The sequence below is a fragment of the Onychomys torridus genome, chromosome 12 (assembly GCF_903995425.1).
Source record: "Onychomys torridus chromosome 12, mOncTor1.1, whole genome shotgun sequence".
Classification (NCBI taxonomy): Eukaryota; Metazoa; Chordata; class Mammalia; order Rodentia; family Cricetidae; genus Onychomys; species Onychomys torridus.
In genome coordinates, this window is record NC_050454.1 from 18,105,754 (window position 1) to 18,127,170 (window position 21,417).

Genomic DNA, 21,417 nt, shown 5'->3' on the forward strand with positions numbered 1-21,417 from the left:
AGGGAATAAGACAAAAGCAAAAACTCAAAGCCTTACTTTCCAGAAGGCAGAACGGTCAGAATGGAGTTGGTGTACTTACACATTTTTAATTACATTTATTTTGTTTTCAAGTTAAAGGGCTTAAAAAAAAGTTAGATGGAAAGTCAGACCCTAAGGGAGTCCACCATTTGGACTTTGACTTGGGGCAACTTTAACTTTGTTGCGCTTATGTATTTATTTCTGTAGACTCTAAGTATGTGCCCGGGGTGGCATTGCTCTTGTGGTAGCCTGGCCTGGAATCCAGGCATGAGCGATGATACCTGGCTTCCCTCCCATTTGTTACTTAAAAATGATGAATTCTCTCCCAGTTTCTCTTGCACACTTCTGCCATCCTATCTCCCTCCCTGTTGTCCCCTGGTATTACCCTTTCTCCACCTTTTCTCCCCAATGCATTATTTAATGTGAGAAAGATACATTTATATTCTAGACGCTTGTTTTCAGCAGATGAGGTCGTGTATTTATATGAAGCAGAATGGACTTAACTAGAATGGCTAAGTAAATGGTGGGTTAAATTGCCTGTAATTGAAAACTACCTTATATGCTAAACTAATAAATATTTAAGTAAAGAATATATTTACTTTGTACGTGTTGACAGTTTTGCTATACACTTTTCATTTTTGTTTTAAATCCTTCTCTTCTTGTAGGAGATAAAGATGGCAGCAAGGTGACCACAGTGGTGGCAACCCCTGGACAGGGTCCTGACAGGCCACAGGAAGTCAGTTATACAGACACTAAAGTGATTGGAAATGGATCATTTGGTGTGGTATATCAAGCCAAACTTTGCGATTCAGGAGAACTGGTTGCCATCAAGAAAGTTTTGCAGGACAAACGATTTAAGGTAAAACCTGGTATTTGCATCTTTGTTATATATATATATATATTTAATTACATTGCTCTTAACCACTGAGCCATATCCCTTCCTTTCTTTTTCCATTCTCTGCCCCTACCCTCCCCTCCCCTCCTCTCCCCTTCCCTCCCCTCCCCTCCCCTTCTTCCCTTCCCTTCCCTTCCTTTCTTTCCCCTCTCCTTCTATTCTCCTCTCCTGTCTGTATCTGTACAGCCCAGACTGCTCTGAAACTCAAGGATCCTCCTGTGACTCAGCCTGCTCAGGGCTTGAACTTAGTTCTCACTGGTTTGTTTTGTCACTTACATTGTACTTCCTATGTGATGAGAACCAGCAGTGCACTTTGTGACTGTTTTTTCTTGTTTTATTATCTTGTTAAATTTTTCTATCTTCAACAGACAGCTGCTAGAGTGGGGGTACAATTATATAAAAGTAAAAGTATACATTCTTAAACTTGACTTTAAATTTTTTTTTTTTTTTTACTACACTTATTTTAGTTGTGTATATAGGGTTGAGGGGAGACATTCATGCTAGGGGTAAGTGTAGAGGTCAGAGGGCAAAAAGTAGGGACACCACCACCCCTCACCACCCCACCACCTTCTTCTTGAAACCTCGGGATTATCAGTCTTGGTATCAGGCAGTTTAAGGAAGGTCCTGGATATTTCTTAAGGCCTGGCTAATGTATAGAGGTAGCACCTATGATCTAACATTCCAGACTTTTTGTTTATATACACAAAAAAGAAATGGGCCAAACAGTGCTGGCACACTCCTTTAATCCCAGCACTGGGGAGGCAGAGGCAGGCAGATCTCTGAGTTCCAGGCAGCCTTCTTCTATAGAGTGAGTTCCAGGACAGCCAGGGCTACACAGAGAAACCCTATCTGGAAAAACCAAAGTGAGGGGAGGGGGGATGGGATGGGATTACTTTCTAGAGTCAGGTTGGTTAGAGGATAATGACACCCAGGGGATTTAGATGTGCCTACTTGTGTTCCTGATACTTATTGATGAACTTGGCTCTTCCCTCTGTTGGAATTTTTAATTGGGATTTCATTAAGCTTATAAATTGGGAAGATCTGGCATTTCAAATGTTGAATTGCATAAGAATAAGAAATACTAGGGTTGGGGATTTAGATCAGTGGTAGAGTGCTTGCCTAGCAAGTGCAAGGCCCTGGGTTTGGTCCTCAGCTCCGGGGGAAAAAAAAAAAACAAAACTTTTTTTAAGTCTACTTTTTGTTTCAGTTTTCCTTACAGGGGCTATTCTTGATAAGTTAATTCCTGAATATTTTATTGGTTTTGTTATTACATTTGATCACTTACATACTAAAAAGTGGTAGGCTTCATTACTCAGCTCAGGTTCTTTACATTCACTCACTCCTTCTTGTAGAGTTTACTCTTTGTTCTCCTGACATACACAGTGGAGGCCAAAACTAAAACTAAAATGAGTTTGTTTCTGTAGGGAGTGTCTGTGGTGTGGGAGTAAACTTCAGCTAGTTACCTGCTTGATGTAGGAGTTCTTTAATATTAAGAGTCAGTCCTGAAAAGTGACTTTTTAGTGTTTGAATCTGGCTTTTACATTTTGAGTATCAGTAAACTATATTTTTAATTAGTGATCTTAGTTTCATTAACTATTAATTTTAGTTTTCCTTTGTACTGTCATAGGTTCCAAGTCTCCTGTTTGGTTCCACTTGTGGTTGGGATAAAGAGAAAATAATGGGTGTGAAATTAGTACTGTTTTATTGTGAATATGTACTCCTATGTATAACATATATTTTGCAGGATAAGGAGAGATAATATCTAGTATTCTTGGGGATTTGAATTACTACATGCTGGTGCTCACATGGGATTTTGGGTTTCCCATCTCCCCCCCTTAAAAATGTCTTTCCTCCTTGTTGTACTTTTAAAATACAGTGATCTCATTTTCAGGCAATTTAAGTCATGTGGAAAACCTATTAACAAATAGTCTATGTCTTAGGTAGAATTGTCCATTGACTCATAGAATTTAGCTTCTGTTTATTAATTGGAAGATGAACGATACATGTAAAAAAAACTGAAGAACTGAAGGATGCCTCTTGTAGAGCCACACAACACCTCATACAGGTAGCACAACCCATTCTGAAGACCTCAGCCCAAGCACCTGAGGACCCCACAGAGCCACACACCTCCCAACTGTACATCTAGCTTTCCAGGATCCACTATCACCAACCTTGGTTGACCAGAGCTTACTTAATATAGAACAACTAGATTTGGAGAGATACACCAAACGGCAGCAGAGGATTAGTAAAAGGCATACTGTGACCCTTGGGTGGTGCGTGTTCAGGTAGATAGTAACAAACTCAAAAGACTAGGGTAGAACCTGGAGCCCTCAATAAAAGTTCCATCTCTCCTGCACTCTGTGCATGGCTATGCTGAAAGAAGAAAGGTGATTGGAAGAAAAAGAAAGACATGTAACTATTTCAGGCTCACAAGTCTCAGTGCAGAAACGAAAGAGACATGAAAAACCAAGACAACTTGTCCCTCACCCTGAAAAAGTTACCAATCACAGTAATGAACCATTCAACAAAATCATTATAACTGTGATCAAACAGCTCAAAGAAAAAGAAAAGTTTACAAAAAAATTGAATGAAATAGGAAGTCAGTCTGTGATACAAAAAATTGAATTTAGTGAAGAGACAGAAATAGCAAAAGAAAAATGAAGTGAAATGGAAATGATGCTGAAAGGTCTGGGAGAGATGAATCCAAACTCTGATGGACCACAACTATAAACCCAAACTATTATACCCAACAAAACTATCCACTAAATTTGAAGGAGAAATACAATTTTTCTACGATTATAAACAGAATAAAGGAACTTATGAACACTGAGCCAGCTCTTCAGTGGATTGTAGATGTAACCGTCTTATTAAAATAGAAACACAGAGCCAAATACAGAGTCGAGAGCCCGGAAGGTCAAAGCAGTAGCTGAGAGCTAAAAACCTTACCCTTCACTGCCGCTGCTCTCCTTCCCCTCAGCAAGAGAGGCCTACTTCCTGTGTCTCTGTCTTTTTATTGACTTTCTGTTCTGCCTTCTCATTGGTTGTAAACCCAACCACATGACCTCCTCGTCACTGCCCGTCTATACAGACCTCCAGGTCTTCTATGGTTGGTATTGAGATTAAAGGCGTGTGTCGCCATGCTAGCTGTATCCTTGAACACACAGAGATCCGCCTAGCTCTGCCTCCAAAGTGATGGGATTAAAGGTGTGCACCACTAGCCAGCTTCTGCTATGGCTTGCTATTAGCTCTGACCCCCAGGCAACTTTATTAACACACTAATAAAATCACATTTCAGTACAAATAAAATATCACCATAGAGGATGCTGGAAGGAATACTTCAATCTAAAGAGAAGGGTAAACACACTTGAAAACACATGAAATAAGTGCGTGCTAGGACAGCTAATTCAAAGAAGTCTAAGGAAACAACACAGAATCAACAAAGTGGTAGGAATTAATAACACATCTTTCAATAGTAACTCTTAATACTAATGGACTTAGTTTTCCAAATAAAATGGCACAGACTAGCAAATTGGATTAGAAAACAGAATCAATTTTTCGATGCTTCAAATCATTATCAACAGCTGACACCACATTAGAGTAAAATGATAGGAAAAGGTATTGTAAGCAAATGGAACTAAGAGACAAGTAGGTGTAGGAAGTCTAATATTTGACAGTAGACTTCAAGCTAATCAGAAGAGATAAGGAAAATCCACCCAGAGGGTATTATAATTTTAAATATGCACACACTAAAGCTCAACTTCCCTAAAAATACTTATTAAATCTGAAACCACAGATATCTTATTAACTACTGAATGATAATTGAGTCAAAAGAGAAATCAAGAAGGAAATTGAAAAATTTCAAGAAATGAATGAAAATGAAAATATGGCATATTAAAATCTATAGAACATGAGGAAGTTAGCTCTAAGGAGAAAGTTTATAGCTCTCGGTGTCTACATCAAAAACTGAGAGATCTCAAATTCATGACTAATTCATGCATCCAAAGGCCCTAGAAGCACAAGAGCAAACAACACTGAGAAACATATGGGAAGAAATAATCAAAACCAGTGCTGAAATGAGATGAAACATTGCAAGAGATGCTGAGGAAGTTCAGATAATTATCAGGACTCACTTTAAAAGTCTGTGTTCCACTAAACTGAAAAAAGAAATCGATAGATTTCTAGGTGACCTATAATGTTAAATCAAAGTGTATAGTTTAAACAGACCCATAAAAACCAATGAGATAGAACCAGCAATTAAAAATCTCCCCTCTAGGAAAAGACTGGGTTCAAATGGGTTCAGTGTAGAATTTTACCAGACCTTCAAAGAAGAAAAACTAATGCCAGTGTTAAGTGAATTATTTATAAAATAGAAAAGGAAGGAACGGTTCCAAATTCTTTTTACAAAATTAGTATTACCTTGATGCCAGATAAATATCCCAACAGAAAAAGAAAACTATAGGCCAATTTCTTATATGTAAGATGAATATGGATACAAAAACTTCCAATAAAATGTTTGCAAATTCTTCTATTGCTGTGACGATATATCACAACCAAAGCAACTCTTAGGAAACATTTAATTGGCGGCTTGCTTACAGTTTTAGAGGTTTAGTCCATTATCTTCATGGTGGGGAGCATGACAGCATACAGGCATTCATGGTTGCTGGAGAAGTAGCTGAGAGTTCTACATCTGGATCTTAATGCAACGGGAAGAGAGAGAGAGAGAGAGAGAGAGAGAGAGAGAGAGAGAGAGAGAGAGAGAGAGGAGAGAGGGAGGGAGGGAGGGAGGGAGAGAGCGCGAGCAAGCACAAGCTACTGGGCTGGTCATGGGCTTTTGAAAACTCAAAACCCACCCCTGTAACATACTTCCTCTGTTATGCCCAGATCTCGGGGACTCCCCCCCCCAAAAAAAGACCACCACAGAGACCGAACCCTGTATGTCAAAGCAAAGAGCCTTTATTTTCAATCTCAGAGCTTGGACTTTCTGTCCTATGTAGTGTGAGAGCAGAGAGCCCAGAGCTCAGGCAGAGTGGGTTTTTTTTTTTATCATAGTAGAGGTTGGGGTGAGGGGGTTTCCAGGGTTCAGGACCCTGATTAGCTGACATTTGTCTAGGGGTATAGGGAATGTTTGGAATGTCAGTTATTTCCTCTTAGATGCAGGCCCCACCGGGTGGGGTCAGCTTATTTATGGCTTTTCCTGGGTCCAGAGGTTGCCTGCCAGAAGCTGTATCTGGGCCTCTAAGCCTGTCATGGCAGCTGTGTGGTCAAGCTGTTTTGCCCCCCCCCCACCTCCAATAAGGTTATACCTCCTTATCCACATAATCTTTTCAAATAGTTATAGTATCTGATGAGTAAACATTCAAATATATGAACCTGTGGGGGCCATTCTCATTCAAATTCTCACATTTCACTCCGTTCCCCATAGGCATGTAGCCATATCATATGCAAAAAAGGCATTCAGTCCAACTTCAAAAGTCCACATAGTCTGTAACAGTCTCAACACTGTTTAAAAGCCCAATGTTCAAAGTCTCTTCTGTGATTCATGGTGATCTCTTAAGGGTAACGCTCTATAAAATCAAAATAAAAAAGTAGATCATATACTTCCAAGGCATAAGGACACAGAATATACATTACCATTCCAGAGAGAAGAAAGGGAACATAGTGAATAAACACTGGACCAAAGCAAGACCGAAAACCAGCTGGGCAAACTCCAAACTCTGAATCTCCATGTCTGATGTCAAAGTTCTCTTCAGATCTCCAACAGTTTTGTTGACTGCAGCACACTTCTCTCTTTTGGGTTGGTCCCACATTCTGTTAGCAGGTCTCCTTGGCAGGCATCTCCACCATCTTGGGGAGTCCAACACAATCCAAGCTTCATCTTCATAGCTTCATGCAAATTGCCTCTCTGGGCCTCCATGCTGTGATGCCCTGACACATGCTTGACCTCGGTGGCTTTCCTTAGATGTGGTGGGAGATTCCACAAGCCCTTTTTGTGTCATTGCCTCTAAGGCCATAACCACGTGGCCAAGCTGCCAAGTTCTGCTACTTGATGTGGCTGGAACTTTACCTTTCATTCAATGACATTTGTACCAGCATTGTGTTGTTGATAGTTTTCTTTACTGTTTAAGCTTTTCACTAGTTGGAAGCTTAGCTAGGGTGGGGTCTTGCCCTGAGGTCACACTCTACATTTGGTATTTCCTTTTATAGTTCCCTCCTTTTCATTATATATTTGCATAATTGTGATTACTAATAACCACAGAACAGAATCAATATTTGGCTATCTCTTCACTTTAGCCTTAGGCAGAGATTTAGGACAAGGACAAAAAGCAGCCATATTCTTGGCCCTAATATCACAAGAATGGTCTCTAGGCCACTTAATTATTTTTCCCCTGTGAAATGTCTTAAGCTGGAGCCTCCTCAGTTCAAATTAACCCCAGCACTGTGTTCCATGCTCCTACAAGATGCCCATTAAGTTCTGCTAAAAGCATCAAACCAAGTTTCTAGTACAAAGCTCCCAGAGACTCCCACATTCCTCCGACAAACAGTGTGGTCAGGCCTGTCACAGCAGTACCCTGTCCCTGGTACTAACTTCTGGGTTTTAGTCACTGTTGCTGTGAAGAGACACCATGACCAAGGCATCTCTTACAAAAGAGTTTAATTTAATTGGAGGTTAGTCTATTACCATGGTGGAGAACATGGTGACATGCAAGCAGACACAATGCGTGAGGTGTGTTTGTGAGTTCTACAGTCTGGTCCACTGGCAGCAGGAAGAGAGAGGGCTAGTACGCATGGACTTTTGAAATCCCTCAAAGCCCACCCCCAGTGACAGTTCCTCCAACAAAGCCACACCTTGTAGTTCTTGTAATCCTTTCAAAAGGTCGCTCCTTATATGTTCAAACATATAAGTCTATGGGTACCATTCACATAAACCAAATTATAATTAATTCTGCTTCATCCCTCGAATACAGGGATAGTTCAGCATTGAAAATCAACCAACATAATCCGCTACATAGACTCCAAAAGAGCTTTGGCAAAATCCAACGTTCCTTCATGGTCAACATTCCTTCATGGTCAGTCCTGGAGAATACAGGGATAATAAAGACAAAGCCCACAGCCAGTATCGTGCTTCATAGAGAAGAGCTCACAGCATTTCCACTAACATCAGGACTAACCCAAGGATGTCCACCCTCTACACTCTTGTTTAGAACAGTGCTTAAAGTCTTAGCAGTAAGGCAAATGAAGGAGATAAAGGAAATCAAACAGGAAAGGGAGAAGTCAAAGTTAACTTTTCTCTCCAGCCTCTGGGGGAATCTTTTTACTAGCTCTACATCTGACATAGATTTTGTATCTAGAATATACAGAGAGCTAAAACAAAAAAATAAACATCAAGAAGACCCAATTCAAAAATCAGGGCATGGAGACTGGGCTTGGTGGTGCACGCTTTTAACCCCAGTACTGGGAGGGCAGAGGCAGGTGGGTCTCTGAGTTCAAGGATAGCCAAGACAAGGTAGGGAAAGCCTGTCTCAAAAAAACCACCAAAACAGGTGGGGGTGGGCAAGGAAGGAAACAGTTTTCATAAGAAACAAGACAACTGGCTGAGAAGTACTTTTTAAAAATGTTAAACAAGTCAGAATTAAACTATGACATTTCATTATACCCCTATGAGAATACCTAAGATAATAATTCTTTTTTGAAAAGGACAACAAAGGCAGGTAAGGCTGTAGGCACAGAGGAAGACTAACTGCTGGTGGCAGTACAAACTGGTGCAGCCACCACTGTTGAGATCGGTGTGACACTTGCACAGAAAGCTAGAAATAGATCTACCACCTTGTCTAATTATGCCATTCTTGGATATATGCCCAAAGGACTCTTCTACTATAGAGATACTTGCTCATCCGTGTTCGATACTCTTTTTTTTTTTTTTGTCATAATAGCCAGGGAATGGAAACAGCCTAAATGTCTACCAGCTGATGTATGGATAATGAAAATGTGGAATATTGGAAAAACAAAATGGTGAAATTTTTAAATAAAGTCATCTGAGTGAGGTAACACAGACCTAGAAAGATAAGTGCATGTGTCCTCTCATCTTAAGGCAGCTGTGAACACTGGGAGGTGCACAGTGACTGGGCTGGCCAGACACCCCCACTGGTGTGATGGTGGCAGGTCTGTTATGTGACTCACTCACTGCTTTTTAAGGTAGAGCGAATCAAGCTGCACAAACTAAAACCTGTATCTGGGCCAGGAACTTGTGGCTGGAGAAGTCATAGGCTCTAGGGAAGAGCCTACTACTTACTGTTTCTCTGCTAAGTGGGCATAGTATTGACATGACTGTGAAGGGTCTTTCAATAGTGCCTGTCTGGTGTTCATCAGAGAAGCTGCTTTTCGTAGTGGACTGTGCGGTGCTTACCTCTAAATGGATATTTGTATTGCACCCCTCCTCTCAAGGCTCAGGAGTCACGACAAAAGAGAGTTAAGGGGATGACTGGAAGGAAGTAGTGTCTTCTGCACACAGTTGGGCAGTCACACACAGGAAGTTCTCGTTGTGGAGAGAGTGTGCACAGGACCATCACAAGCTCAAGCTAGACAAAATCTCTGCATGGAGGGAGGAGGAGGTGCCATGTAGTCCACCCCCTAGCAATTGACTCCTGAAAACGGTTGGAGAGGGAGAGGCAGCTCACTTTAAAGGGGTAGCCCCTGGTAGTTGACATACTCCAGTGGAAGGCCACACATCCAAAGTGTATGGGAAGCACCAACTATGTCTGTGGAGGAGAGAATAGGGCGTTGGTGAGGCAGGGGATGGAGAGAGACACAAAAGTTGGGTTAGAAGGGAAGGAGGAGGTAGATCTGGGAGAAGTGGAGGGAGGGGTAAATGTGATCAAAATACATGGTGTGGGATTCTCAAATAACTAATTTTAAAATAAAGGGAAGGGAGCTGGGTGTAGTGGCTTGTGTTTTTAATCCCAGTACCGGGGAGGCAGAAGCAGGCAGAACTCAGAGGAGATCTGGTCTACAGAGTGAGTTCCAGGACAGCCAGGGCTACGCAGAGAAACCCTGTCTTGAAAAAAAAAAAAAAACAAAAAATAAAGGGGAGGGAGAGTCCTTCACTTTTGCTAAGTCCTGAATCATGGACCGGCCAGACTGTAAAAGTGTGATTTAATAAAATTTGAAATTATAAATTTAAAAAAATTACAGCTTTGCCAGACAAAATCTTAGTTGGCAGTTACTGACTCGCAGGGTTCGAAATGCATCGTTCCATGCTTACTTGCTGTTGGCGTTGCTAAGAGGTTTGATGTTAGCCGGTCAGGTTTGTCTCTGTAAGTTCTTTGTGGTAACTTTGAATGGTGGGGATTTTGTTCTTTGATCTGAGCATTTTCATAATAATAATGTGAAGAAATTCTCTGCCTTTTGTGCTTAGATGTCTTTCTCATATCCTAGGGTTTGGAATTTTTTCTGCTGTAATCACACATTGTGTAGCATTTGTGTGCATTTAGATTTTGTTTCTTAGTTCCTTCTATCCATGGGATTGAATGTTTTCATGTTAATAGTTTTTAGATGTTTGGAGCATGTTATCATTTTCCTTTGCTCTTGTCTGAATGTAATCTTTCATTGACCTTATTTTCAATCCCTGATATTCTGCTTGGTTTAGTGTATTAGTGATAACTTTACATTTTAATGTTTACTGGCTTTATTAAGCAATTCATATTCAATATTGCTAGAGCACCCTGCCCCCATCTCAATTTCTTTGCTTATTTTTTTCTCCCATGTTGCTGACTTTTCTAATTCAGAACTTGGATGAATTCCCTTATTTTTTCCATCTGCTTGTTTATATCTTTGAATTAATTGGTCGTTTTATGGTTAGACTTTGAAATTATTTTGTCAGTGTTTCGGCCATCACCTTGTTTTTTTTATGTGGTCATTAAGTTATCTTTTGAAAGGTCACAGTTTCTTGCTTTTTTCATCTTGTGTTTCCATGTTGCTATTTGTGCATCTTTTGGAATGATAATCCCTTCAGGTTTTATTAGGGAGTCTCTTAGTAGGCAGTCTTTTGTTTGTTCGTTTTTTTCAAGACAGGGTTTCTTTGTGTACCCCTGGCTTTCCTGGAACTCACTTTGTAGACCAGGCTGACCTCAAACTGAGAGATCTGCCTGCCTCTGCCTCCCGAGTGCTGGGATTAAAGGTGTGCCACCATCACCCAACATAAAAAAAAAAAAAGCCTTTAAAAAAATGTTCTGTGTATGGGTGTTTTGCATGTGTGTAGGTCTGTGCACCACATGCATTGGTGCCCTTCGAGGCCAGAAGAAGGTAATGGAGCCTCTGGAACAGAAGTTAGAGGTGCCTGTGAGCCACTGAGCCACCTCTCTAGTCCCGATCCTGTTTCCTTCTGTGGACCTTCCAGCTGTTCTTTCATTCTCGTAGTTTTCTATGCTCTTCCTGTCTGTCTTTTGTTAGTTGGCTTTTCCTTGTTGCATGTCACAGAGGCAGCTTTTAGTCCATCTTCCTTACTTGTCTTTCCCCAGCATTGCTGGGTTGGCTTCCATGTCAGCATACCCTGGCTCTGGAACCGTAGCCCAGCCCAGAAGTCCTGTGTGTTCAGGAGGTGCATCTTGGCCCCATGGAGCAGCAGGTTCCCAGCATTGAATTCTTCTCTTTGGTCAAATAGTGTTAGAATGTGTTACGTTTTGTTGATACACAGATTGTGAATATCTTCGTTGGTTATAGTGTTCGTCTATTGGGAGCAATGAATATTGGTTTATAGTTATTGTTCAGATATTTTTTCATTCACATACACACACACACACACACACACACACACACACACACACACACACGAGTGGAATTTATGGGTCACATGGTAATTCTTTGATTAAAATCTTGAGGGAATGGTAACCCGTTTCTCTAAATAGCTGTACCATTTTAGAGTCTCATAATGGTGTTATGAGTACTGTAATTTCTGCACTTCCCTTGAAAACACTTGCTATTATCTAGTGGTATTTTTTATTCTAAATTAAACTCATCCTAGTGTGTGAAATGTTTGTTTTCTCCCTTTGCCCCTACACAAACAGCATATGGGTTTTGAGCGTCTATATTTCATACACATTTTGTGTATTTCTAATTCCCTTTGCTGTTGATTTCTAGGTTTACTTCATTACAGCTATAAAAGATGCTTGATACAACATTTGTCTTGTTTAATTTTTTAAGATGTCACGTGGCCTTGCATGTATGTGATCTTCACACGGTTCTGTGTGTACTTAAAAAGATTACATAATATTAAAACGTAGGGTTTTGTATGTTGGTTAGGTCCACTTAATTCAATTTTACTGGTATTTGTGTGTGTGTGTGTGTGTGTGTGTGTTTATGTTTATGTATTCATGTTTACACAGGTGTGCCTTGGTGCTTGTGTAGAGGTCAGAGGACACCCTCAGGGGTTGTTTTTCCTCTTGTCGCCCTATAAATTCTGGAAATGAACTCAGCTCTCCACGCAGGCATGGCAAGTGTCTTTCTCCACTGAGCCATCTTGCAGGCCCCTAAACAATATTTCTGTGTTTATTTCCTTATTGACATACCTGTCTGGGTGATGTCTTCATTACTGAAAGTGAAACTTAATTAACATGTCGTTTGAAGGTCTCTGATGGTTAGATTGTCTCCTTAGTATGCTCTATAATCATGTTGGCGATAAACCTGGTCATGCCTGTGGAGAAGTTTCTAGATTGGGTTAGTTGAGGTGCAGAAGACTCACTGTAAATGAGGGCAGCGCAATTTTATGAGGTGACGTCTAGCCCAAATGAAATGGAGAGCGTGAGTACCAGCATTAGTCACTGTTCCCTGCAGAGGGGATGGCATCTGACCAGCCACCTCACACTCTGAGTGAGTACCAGGCCTTCCCCACCATGATGGACTGTAAAACTTTCTCTAGACCCTTTTTTATTTTCATACCGACTGTGACATTTTCTACAACAAATGTGTCATATCTTTTTAAAAACATCATTGTTTTATCATTCATCTAAATATACAGTGCTGATTTTTATTGATGTGGGTTGGGCATTGTTAGAAGTTCTAGGTTGTATAACAGTAAACAGATTATCCTTAAAATATGGTATTTCAGAGTTTATTGGGGAGAGACAGACAATAATGAATAAACACAAGGTATAAATGTTCGATCTTTTGTTATTCTGAAGAAGAATGAAGCAAAGAAATGGAGAAAGGGATGCTGAAGTTGTGGAGGTTGTGATTTAAGATAGGGTAAGAATGTAGCATTTAAGGGAACACCTGAAGTGAGTGAGGGGAACTAAATTTTCAGTAACACAGCTGTAAGAAATGTATTGTCTATGTGTGTGTGGGCATGTAGAAGTCATGGCATGTGTGTAAGTCAGAGTAGAACTTTCAGAAGTAATTTCTCTGCTTCTACCATGTGAGTTCAAGGTTCAAACTCAGGTCATCAAGCTTGGTAGCGAGTGCTTTTACCCAGTGAACCTTGAATATCTTCGTTTGTGTTTTTACTACAACCAAGATGGAAAGCGTTGCAAAGATCCTTGTATTACTCTCTACTAACCACACTACCTTCTTTCCCTGTGGTCCTCTGTCTCTAACACTCAATGTGACCTTGGCAATGAAAGTGTGTCCTAAAGACTGAAGACATGGCACAGCCGTTGAGGAACACTGGCTGCTCTTGCTCAGGACCTGGGTTCTCTTCTCAGCACCCGTATGGCAGTTCACAGCTGTCCACAATTCTACTTTTAGAGTATCTGATGCCCTCTCCTGGCTTCTGCAGGTGTCACGGACATACCTGAAGGCAAAACACTCATTCACATAAAATAGATAAATCTTTAGAAAATTGTTAAAGGAGTGTAAGATTGTTACATAAGAGAATCACATGCACTGAGCCTGCTTTATTACTGGTGTGCCTCTCAGTCATAGAGTACATATAGGAGAGTCAGAGAGGGCTGCGTTCCATTGTCATGGTGAAGAGTGCGGGCTCAGACACACATCTGGTTTAAATTTCGCCCCTGCTATTTGCTGGCATCTTTCTTAACTTTTGTTTTGTTTTTTGAGACAGGGTTTCTCTGTAGCTTTGGAGTTTGTCCTGGACTACCTCTGTAGACCAGGCTGGCCTCGAACTCACAGAGATCCACCTGCCTCTGCCTCCTGAGTGCTGGGATTACAGGCGTGCGTCACTACCGCCCGGCTTTCTTAACTCTTCTATACTTACAGCTTCTCTAAAATGGGGATAATGATGTTGCCAACCTGAACGATTTAAATTACAAAGATAAAGCTGCTAGCATAATGCCTGGCTCGGGGTATTTTCTCAGTATTCTGTAGTCATTGGTATCCTCACTATTGCTAATAAGTGTTTTATTGACTTTTATAGATATAGTGTTTAAAGAATGTGTTGAAGCTAGCATTTGGCTACGTGTTAAGGCCTCTGAAAATAGGCTTTCAAGAACCTTATTCCAGGCTGGAGAGATGGCTCAGAGGTTGAGAGCACCAACTGCTCTTCCAGAGGTCCTGAGTTCAATTCCCAGCAACCACATGGTGGCTCACAACCATCTGTAATGAGATCTGGCGCCCTCTTCTGTATACATAATAAATAAATAAATCTTTAAAAAAAAAACAAAACTGCATTTTAATCCTTAGTAGCTGGCAGGAAGTGAGTTCTCTATTTTCTTTTTGCCATGCAACTGGTTCTTTTATCACTATAATTTACAATTAAAATAGTCTATATGCTGATTATAGTAGCAGTAAAGGAAAATATTGTCATAAATTCCTAGGAAACTAGTCATTAAATCAATCTACAAAGTTCATTCTGTGTGTATGGGGGAGGGTGATAGTAGGCGTCATAGGGAAACATTGAAAATCAAGAATTTCTCTTTCTTATTTCTAGAGTAATGATAAACTGTGGGCCTGCCCTAGTTTTTGTAAATAAAGAATAAAGTTTTATTGGAACATGGTCATGTCCATTCTTTTCCATTTTGTTGGTAGCTGTTCCTCAAGCGTAACTAAGCTGCGGAGTTGAGCAGTTGCAGCGAAGTCCATATGGTCTGCCAGCCTGAAGCATTTACTGTCTGTTCCTTCCTAGAAAGCACCCATCCACTCTTATTCTAGGCTATGGGTTTGTGGTTCTTCTCTTACAACTTCTGTCATTTTTTTCTCTTGTATGATTACTTATGCACTGGGTATAAATATGCCTCAGAGTTCTTTTCTGAATGCCATAAAATCTTATGGGGTGATGTGACACCACTGTTTCGTTCTCCAACTTATTTTGCTGTAGTTTTAGACTTTTGTTTTCTAGTTAGGAGTCCAGGCAAGTCCGGGCATCTTTTCTTGTTGTATATACATTATGTATGCTTTTGTGACTCCAAGAGCCATACAGCTCTCTTGCTGAGGAGGAAAGGCATATTCAGGCTCCTTTCTGGACTTATTAACCTTCAGTGAACTTCCCCCTCCTGCTTCCTGAAGACTTTCTAGGCTACTGGCTCCTACTATTGTGTTACTAGCCATATGAGTAAGGAGCCTGAAAGATCGCCTTCTCTTTCCACTTAGCAATTCTTAATCTGCCTCTCGATGCTTGGTTTCCTATTCCCTTTCAGTGTTTCCCCTCACTGCAGTCCTGGTTTTCTTTCTCTCTCTCATCTCTTTAATAACCTTTTCATAGCTGGCAGTCTTCCCAAAACAAATGTCTTACTTGGAACATACTAGTGGTTCTTCATGGCTTGCAATATTTAAAAATTTTCTCTTTGCATATAAGATGTTTTCCTTGATAGACTTGAAGAATTTTACAAAGTAATAAGTGGGTTTCTCTTTTCTGCTTGTCTTAGTTACTTTTCTATCTCTGTGATAAGAGACCATGACCAAGGCAACATATAGAAGAAAGAATTTATATGGAGCTTACAGTTTCATAAGGTTAGAAGCAGGCATGCTGCTGGAGCAGTAGCTAAGAGCTGACATCTTGATCTACAAGCACCAGGTGGAGAGAAAGCTAACTGGGAATGGCATGGACTTATGAAACCTCAAAGCCCATCCTCAGTGATACCTCTTCCAAGGCCACACCTCCTAGTTCTTCCCAGACAGTGTCACCAACTAGGGACCAAGTCATCAAACATAAGCCCATAAGTACCATTCTCATTCAGACTACCACACTTGTGCTCACTTACATACAAATACAATAGTTTATTAGTGAGCTAAAGTCAATCACACTATATTGGAAGCTTTGGTTTGCCCACTCATTATCATGCCATTTTGCAGACAGAGACCCTCAGTTCTGACATATAGTTGAGTTGAAAATATTTCTTGTATACCTGGAGTTACTTTGAGGTTTTTTTTTTGTTTGTTTTTTTTTTTCTTAAGCCATTTATAGAATGTTTGGGAACATCTGATTTTGACTATGGAATCAAAGACTTAGACAGGGATTAAACCGATCCAGCCATTTGATAACATTCATTTTTACAGAGATCATATTTAGGAAGGTAGTCTTAAATCACTATCTCTGAGGTGACTCTTGATTTGCAGCAGCAGCAGCAGCAGCAGTAGAATTTTCTGTGATGAGGGAGAAGATCTCCCAATAGAACAAACGTTGGTGAAGGAGAAAGGATGATCGACAGACACACGCTGCCTACTTTACACCCACAGCTGTTAAGCTTGCTAGATGTTTCCTTACCTCAAAGTTAACTTTCTGCAGATTTTATGTAATGCTCCCTAAGTACCCTTCCAGGAATCCTTGGCTCTATGGCTTGGCTTTCAGAAGCAGGCCAGACAACTCTCACACGCACCCCATCCCCCATTGTAAGGTGTCAGGTACTGTAAAAATGAACAGAAACCTTTACGTCTATTTGTTAGTTTTGTTACCCTAGTAAATACACAGAGATTACTTAAAGGAAGGAAAGATTTTAGTGTACGGTTTTAGCAGGTTCTGTTGTTTCTAGGCCTGTGGCTTGATAATACAGCACAAGAGTGTAATGGAGCAGAACTGCTCGCCTGCTAGTGGAGAGAATGCAGGGACAGGCTGGGGACAAGTGCGCCTTTCCAGGGCACACTCCCAGAGAGCACCTTTCTCCAGGTAGCCCCTCCCAATCATAATATGAATCCATAAAGGATGAATCCATTGAGGAGTCCAGAGCCCTTAGGATTCAGCCACTCTTAGTGGCTGGATTCACCACCTGTGGATCAAGACATTAACATATATGTCTTATAGAGAATATATAGCTAAACCATAACAGTCCTTTTAGAGATGTATGTATTTTAATGTTTTTATTAAATAGAAGAAAAACAATTTTTGCTTGAATTATGTTCATGTTTTCTCAGTAGAGAAATTATATTTTGAGTAACTAGCTTTTTAAAATAAACACGTAGTTTATTACAGTTACAAGTCTTTTATTTTGTATGTAAGAATCTTCTTGCCTTCCCTCCCTATTCCCTTCTTTTTTTTTTTTTTTTTTTTTTTTTTTCTGAGATAGGGTTTCTCTGTGTAGCTTTGTGCCTTTCCTGGATCTCGTTTTGTAGCCCAGGCTGGCCTTGAACTCACAGACAGACCCGCCTGTCTCTGTCTCCCTAGTGCTGGGATTAAAGGCATGTGCCACCACTGCCCTGCATCCTATTTATTCCCTTCTTAATGCTGGTTGACCAGCAAAGATAGCAAGTTCAATTTTTGCTCTTAAGGAATTTGTAGTAAGTTGCTGAGGCAAGTTGTATGTTGGTCATTACAATATAATGCCTGAATTCGGTAAGTTTTGGGATTCTTTATTTTATATAACACCTAGACCTGTACTTGTAATAATACATGCAAAAATACAATAAATGTCAAAATATTTTTCAATACTATAAGAAGAGTTTGATGTATGCTGCAGCAGCCACAAATGGCCTGAAGATGGTGAAGGACATGGGGGTTAAGTAGCAATTTTAGTCAGGTGTGTAGGTAGGAGGAAGGATCAAGACATTTCTGTGATAGTGTGATCAGTGGTCTCTCTTGTGAGCGGATAGTATTGCCACTCAGGAAATATGAAGCAAAATTTAGGTCTAATGTAGAACACACATGTAATGTGTGGGTGGTTATGTGGATGAGGAGAAACCATATTACAGAGTGAGTTGTCACTTGCAGGAGACAGGCCTCCTTCTAGATTATAATAGCAACACCCCAGTGCCCCTTGGGTTATAGTTTGTTTGGTATTTCTTTTACTTTGAAATGATCTATGTGTTTAAGTTTAAATTGTATCTCCTATAGATAGAAGTATATTTAGAGCTTTTTAAAAAAAAAAAAAAATCCAGTTTGAGCCAGGCGGTTGGTCGTGGGGCACACCTTTAATCCCTGGTCTACAGAGCGAGTTCCAGGACAGCCAAGGTATACAGAGAAACCCTGTCTCAAAAACAAACAAAAAAAATCCAGTTAAGGTGGTGGTGTCACACGCCTTTAATCCCAGCACTTGGGAGGCAGAGGCAGGTGGATCTCTGTGAGTTCGAGGCCAGCCTGGCCTACAGAGTGAGATCCAGGACAGCACCAAAACTACACAGAGAAACCCTGTCTTGGAGGAAGGCGGGGGGGGCAAAAATTAAATGAATGAATGAATGAATGAATGAATGAATGAATCAATCAATCAATCAATCCAGTTTGGCAGTCTCTGCCTTCTGATTGTGTACTTAATTCACTCAGAATTTATGCACTCTGATATAAGGGATGACTGACGCCGTCACTTGGTTTCTAGCTCATGTTGTTCTGTCCCTCCACGAGTTGACTGCCTTCTTTGTCTGTAACACACCTTGTCCTTATTTTTGACAGTTTCCTCCGTGTGTGGAATACATTCTAGGCAGTGCCACACCCCCACGGCCTGTCTCTTTTTCCACCTTTGTGCTATAACCCTCCTTCTTCCAGCCGGCCCCACTCCGCCTGTCCTGTCTTGTGTGTGACCCCTGCATTCCGTTAGGATTGCTTGCGGGAGCATGTGTGGATGATTGTAGTGGAGCATGGCCGATTACCAGTGGCTCCAGCACTGAAGAAATGACAGGCTGTCAGGAGTCCCCTGAGGAGAGGTGGGTGGTGAACACCCCTTTCCTTCCATAATGAAGTACTGATAAACCCAGCCCAAACAGAAACGTTTTTAGTTAGGGGGAGTGGGGGGTGGCCTCAGTCGGAGCAGAAAGAGATGAACGCTGGGGCTTCCTCACTTCCGTTTGTTATGCGGTCTAGGATCCTAGCCATGTAATGGTGCTGTCTGCATTCAGTCTGGGCCGTCCCACCCACTGCCTGCTCTGAAACTCCTCACAGACATGCCCTCAGGTAGACTATCAAGCTCTAGTCTCGAGTGGTTGTTCTGGGGATTACACGCAGCAGGACAGTCATCCAGGTTAATACTGCCTTAAATCCAGTACACTACAGCCCAAATACAGCCTCATTTCTCTTCCTTTGTGCTGTTACTGTTTTATGCAATGTATTTCTGTTATGGCTTGTATTTTATCTTTTGATGAAATTAAAAGAAGTCAATACATTTATACATTATGACTATAGTAGCTGCTTTATATTCATTGCTGAATGCACTAGCCTTGTCTATCCAGAACCAATGTCTGTTGGTTTTTATAAGCACAAATACCAACTTTTCCTGTCCCTTATGTGTCTTTACATTTTAAATAGAATGTTTTTATATTGTAGCAACTCTATAGAGACTTTTTTTTTTAAGATTTGTTTATTTTTATCTTCTGTGTTTGAGTGTTTGCCTGCATTAGTATGTGCCTATCTGGTGCCCATGGAGGCAAGAACAGGGCACTGGATCCCTTGGAACTGCAGTTACAGACTGTTGGGAGCCACCATGTGGGTGCTGGAACCAGATGCGGGTCCTGGGCAAGTTCATCAAGCCTCCTAACCACTCTGCCATCTCTCCAGCCCCAGGAATTGGATTTCTTTCTTTCTTTCTTTCTTTCTTTCTTTCTTTCTTTCTTTCTTTTTTTTTTTTTTTTTAAATTATCATTGTATTTTTTGTGCATGTTTTGCCTGCTTAAATGTCAGTGTACTGTGTATGTGCCTGGTGCTTATGGAGGCCGGAAGAGGGTGTCGGATACCCTGGAACCGGAGTTACAGATGGTTGTGAACCCCATGTAGGTGCTGGGAATGGAATCATGGTCCTGTGGAAGAGCAGCCAGTGCTCTTAACCACTGAGCCATCTCCCCAGCCCTGGAGTTGGATTTTTAAAACCTTTTGAGTGTGATTGTTTTAGGGTATTTTATCAATCTCTTATCTTATTGTAGTCTAAAGAGTTTTTTTCCCCATAGGAATTAGTTTTTTTGATTCTGTGTTAAAAATTAATTTCTTGGCACAGTTAATAAGTTGTTATTTATGAGAGATTATGTTTAACACTTTGTAGTTATAAAGGCTTCTTCTTCTTTTTTATTTGGTGCTTAGTCTCTGAGTTGGAGAAGACATTGAAGTTGAAGTTCAGACACTTGTTGGGTTGCATTTCCTTTACCCAAGGACCCCTTGGGTGTCCTAGGGAAGTGTTCTGCTAGGGTTTGGGGAGAGTGGGTTTCCTGACCTTCTGTAGCTAGAACTCTGCGGAAACTTTCGTCTTTAACAGCCTGTGCCTCCTACACTACTTTAATTCGGTCTCATTAGTCTGTGTCCTCGTTGTTCTGAGAGCAACGTCTTACATTGGCAATATCAGCAATTTTCTGTGTTTATCTTAATCCCTTAGCAACTTTTGATCTAAATGATCATTAAAAAAAGACTCTTAAATCATAAAAAAGCTGTCTTTTTTCTTTCTCCACTTACAATTCCATTATCCATTCCTTTCTGTTTCATGATTCCTCCTGCCCCCTATTATTCAAACTTAACTCTGTTCAATTTTTAGAGCACTCTTTGGGAATGGTAAGTCAGCTCCTAACTTCACCTGTCAAAATCTCTGTTGACTTCCGTTACATTTAAAGTGAAATTGAGTTTCTTACCACAGTTGAAGAGGCTTTATTCCTTTTTCCTCTCTTTCTGAACTTATCTACCTTTCTTCCCCTTACTTTCAATGATGCAACCACCCTATTTTCTAGCTCTTTCTGGAACATTCCAAACTTATCCCCTTAGGTTTTTCATTTAACTGCCATGCTGTTTCCTCACAGCTTCAAATATGTCCTAGTTATATTTCCAGTTTTGTAATAAATTCTCTGACCAGAACAGTTTCAGGGAGAAAGGGTTTATTGTGGCTTAAAGTTCGAGCATGCAGTCCATCATGGCTGGCAAGTCATGTTCCATCCACAGCCTGGGAGTAGAGAACGGTAAACGTTAGTGTTGGGCACAAGCCCAGGGAGCGGTGCCAGGGCTTCAGGAGGGCCTTCCTGCCTCAGATGGCCTGATGGGAGATAGTTAGTCGCCAGGGTACCTGGAGGCGCAGCTCCCAAAAGACTAAGTCCTGTGAAGTTGACGGTCAGTAGTCACCATCACAGAACGATTTTCACTTTTAGTTCAAATGTTTGTAGCTTTTACCTCCTTACAGAATTCCCTCACACCTTGATCTAAAATATCTATTTTCTATATCTAGTCAGCT

The 21,417-nt window shown here is 40.8% G+C and overlaps 1 protein-coding gene across 2 annotated transcripts in view; it reads left to right on the forward strand.

Moving 5' to 3' along the window:
• Gsk3b (glycogen synthase kinase 3 beta) overlaps nt 1–21,417 on the forward strand; it is a 155,289-nt gene that overhangs the window by 58,024 nt on the left and 75,848 nt on the right. For both annotated transcript variants that reach the window (XM_036203407.1, XM_036203408.1), the window contains exon 2: nt 684–877. In XM_036203407.1, coding sequence (XP_036059300.1) covers nt 684–877 — 194 coding nt within the window. The remainder of the gene's footprint in view (nt 1–683; nt 878–21,417) is intronic.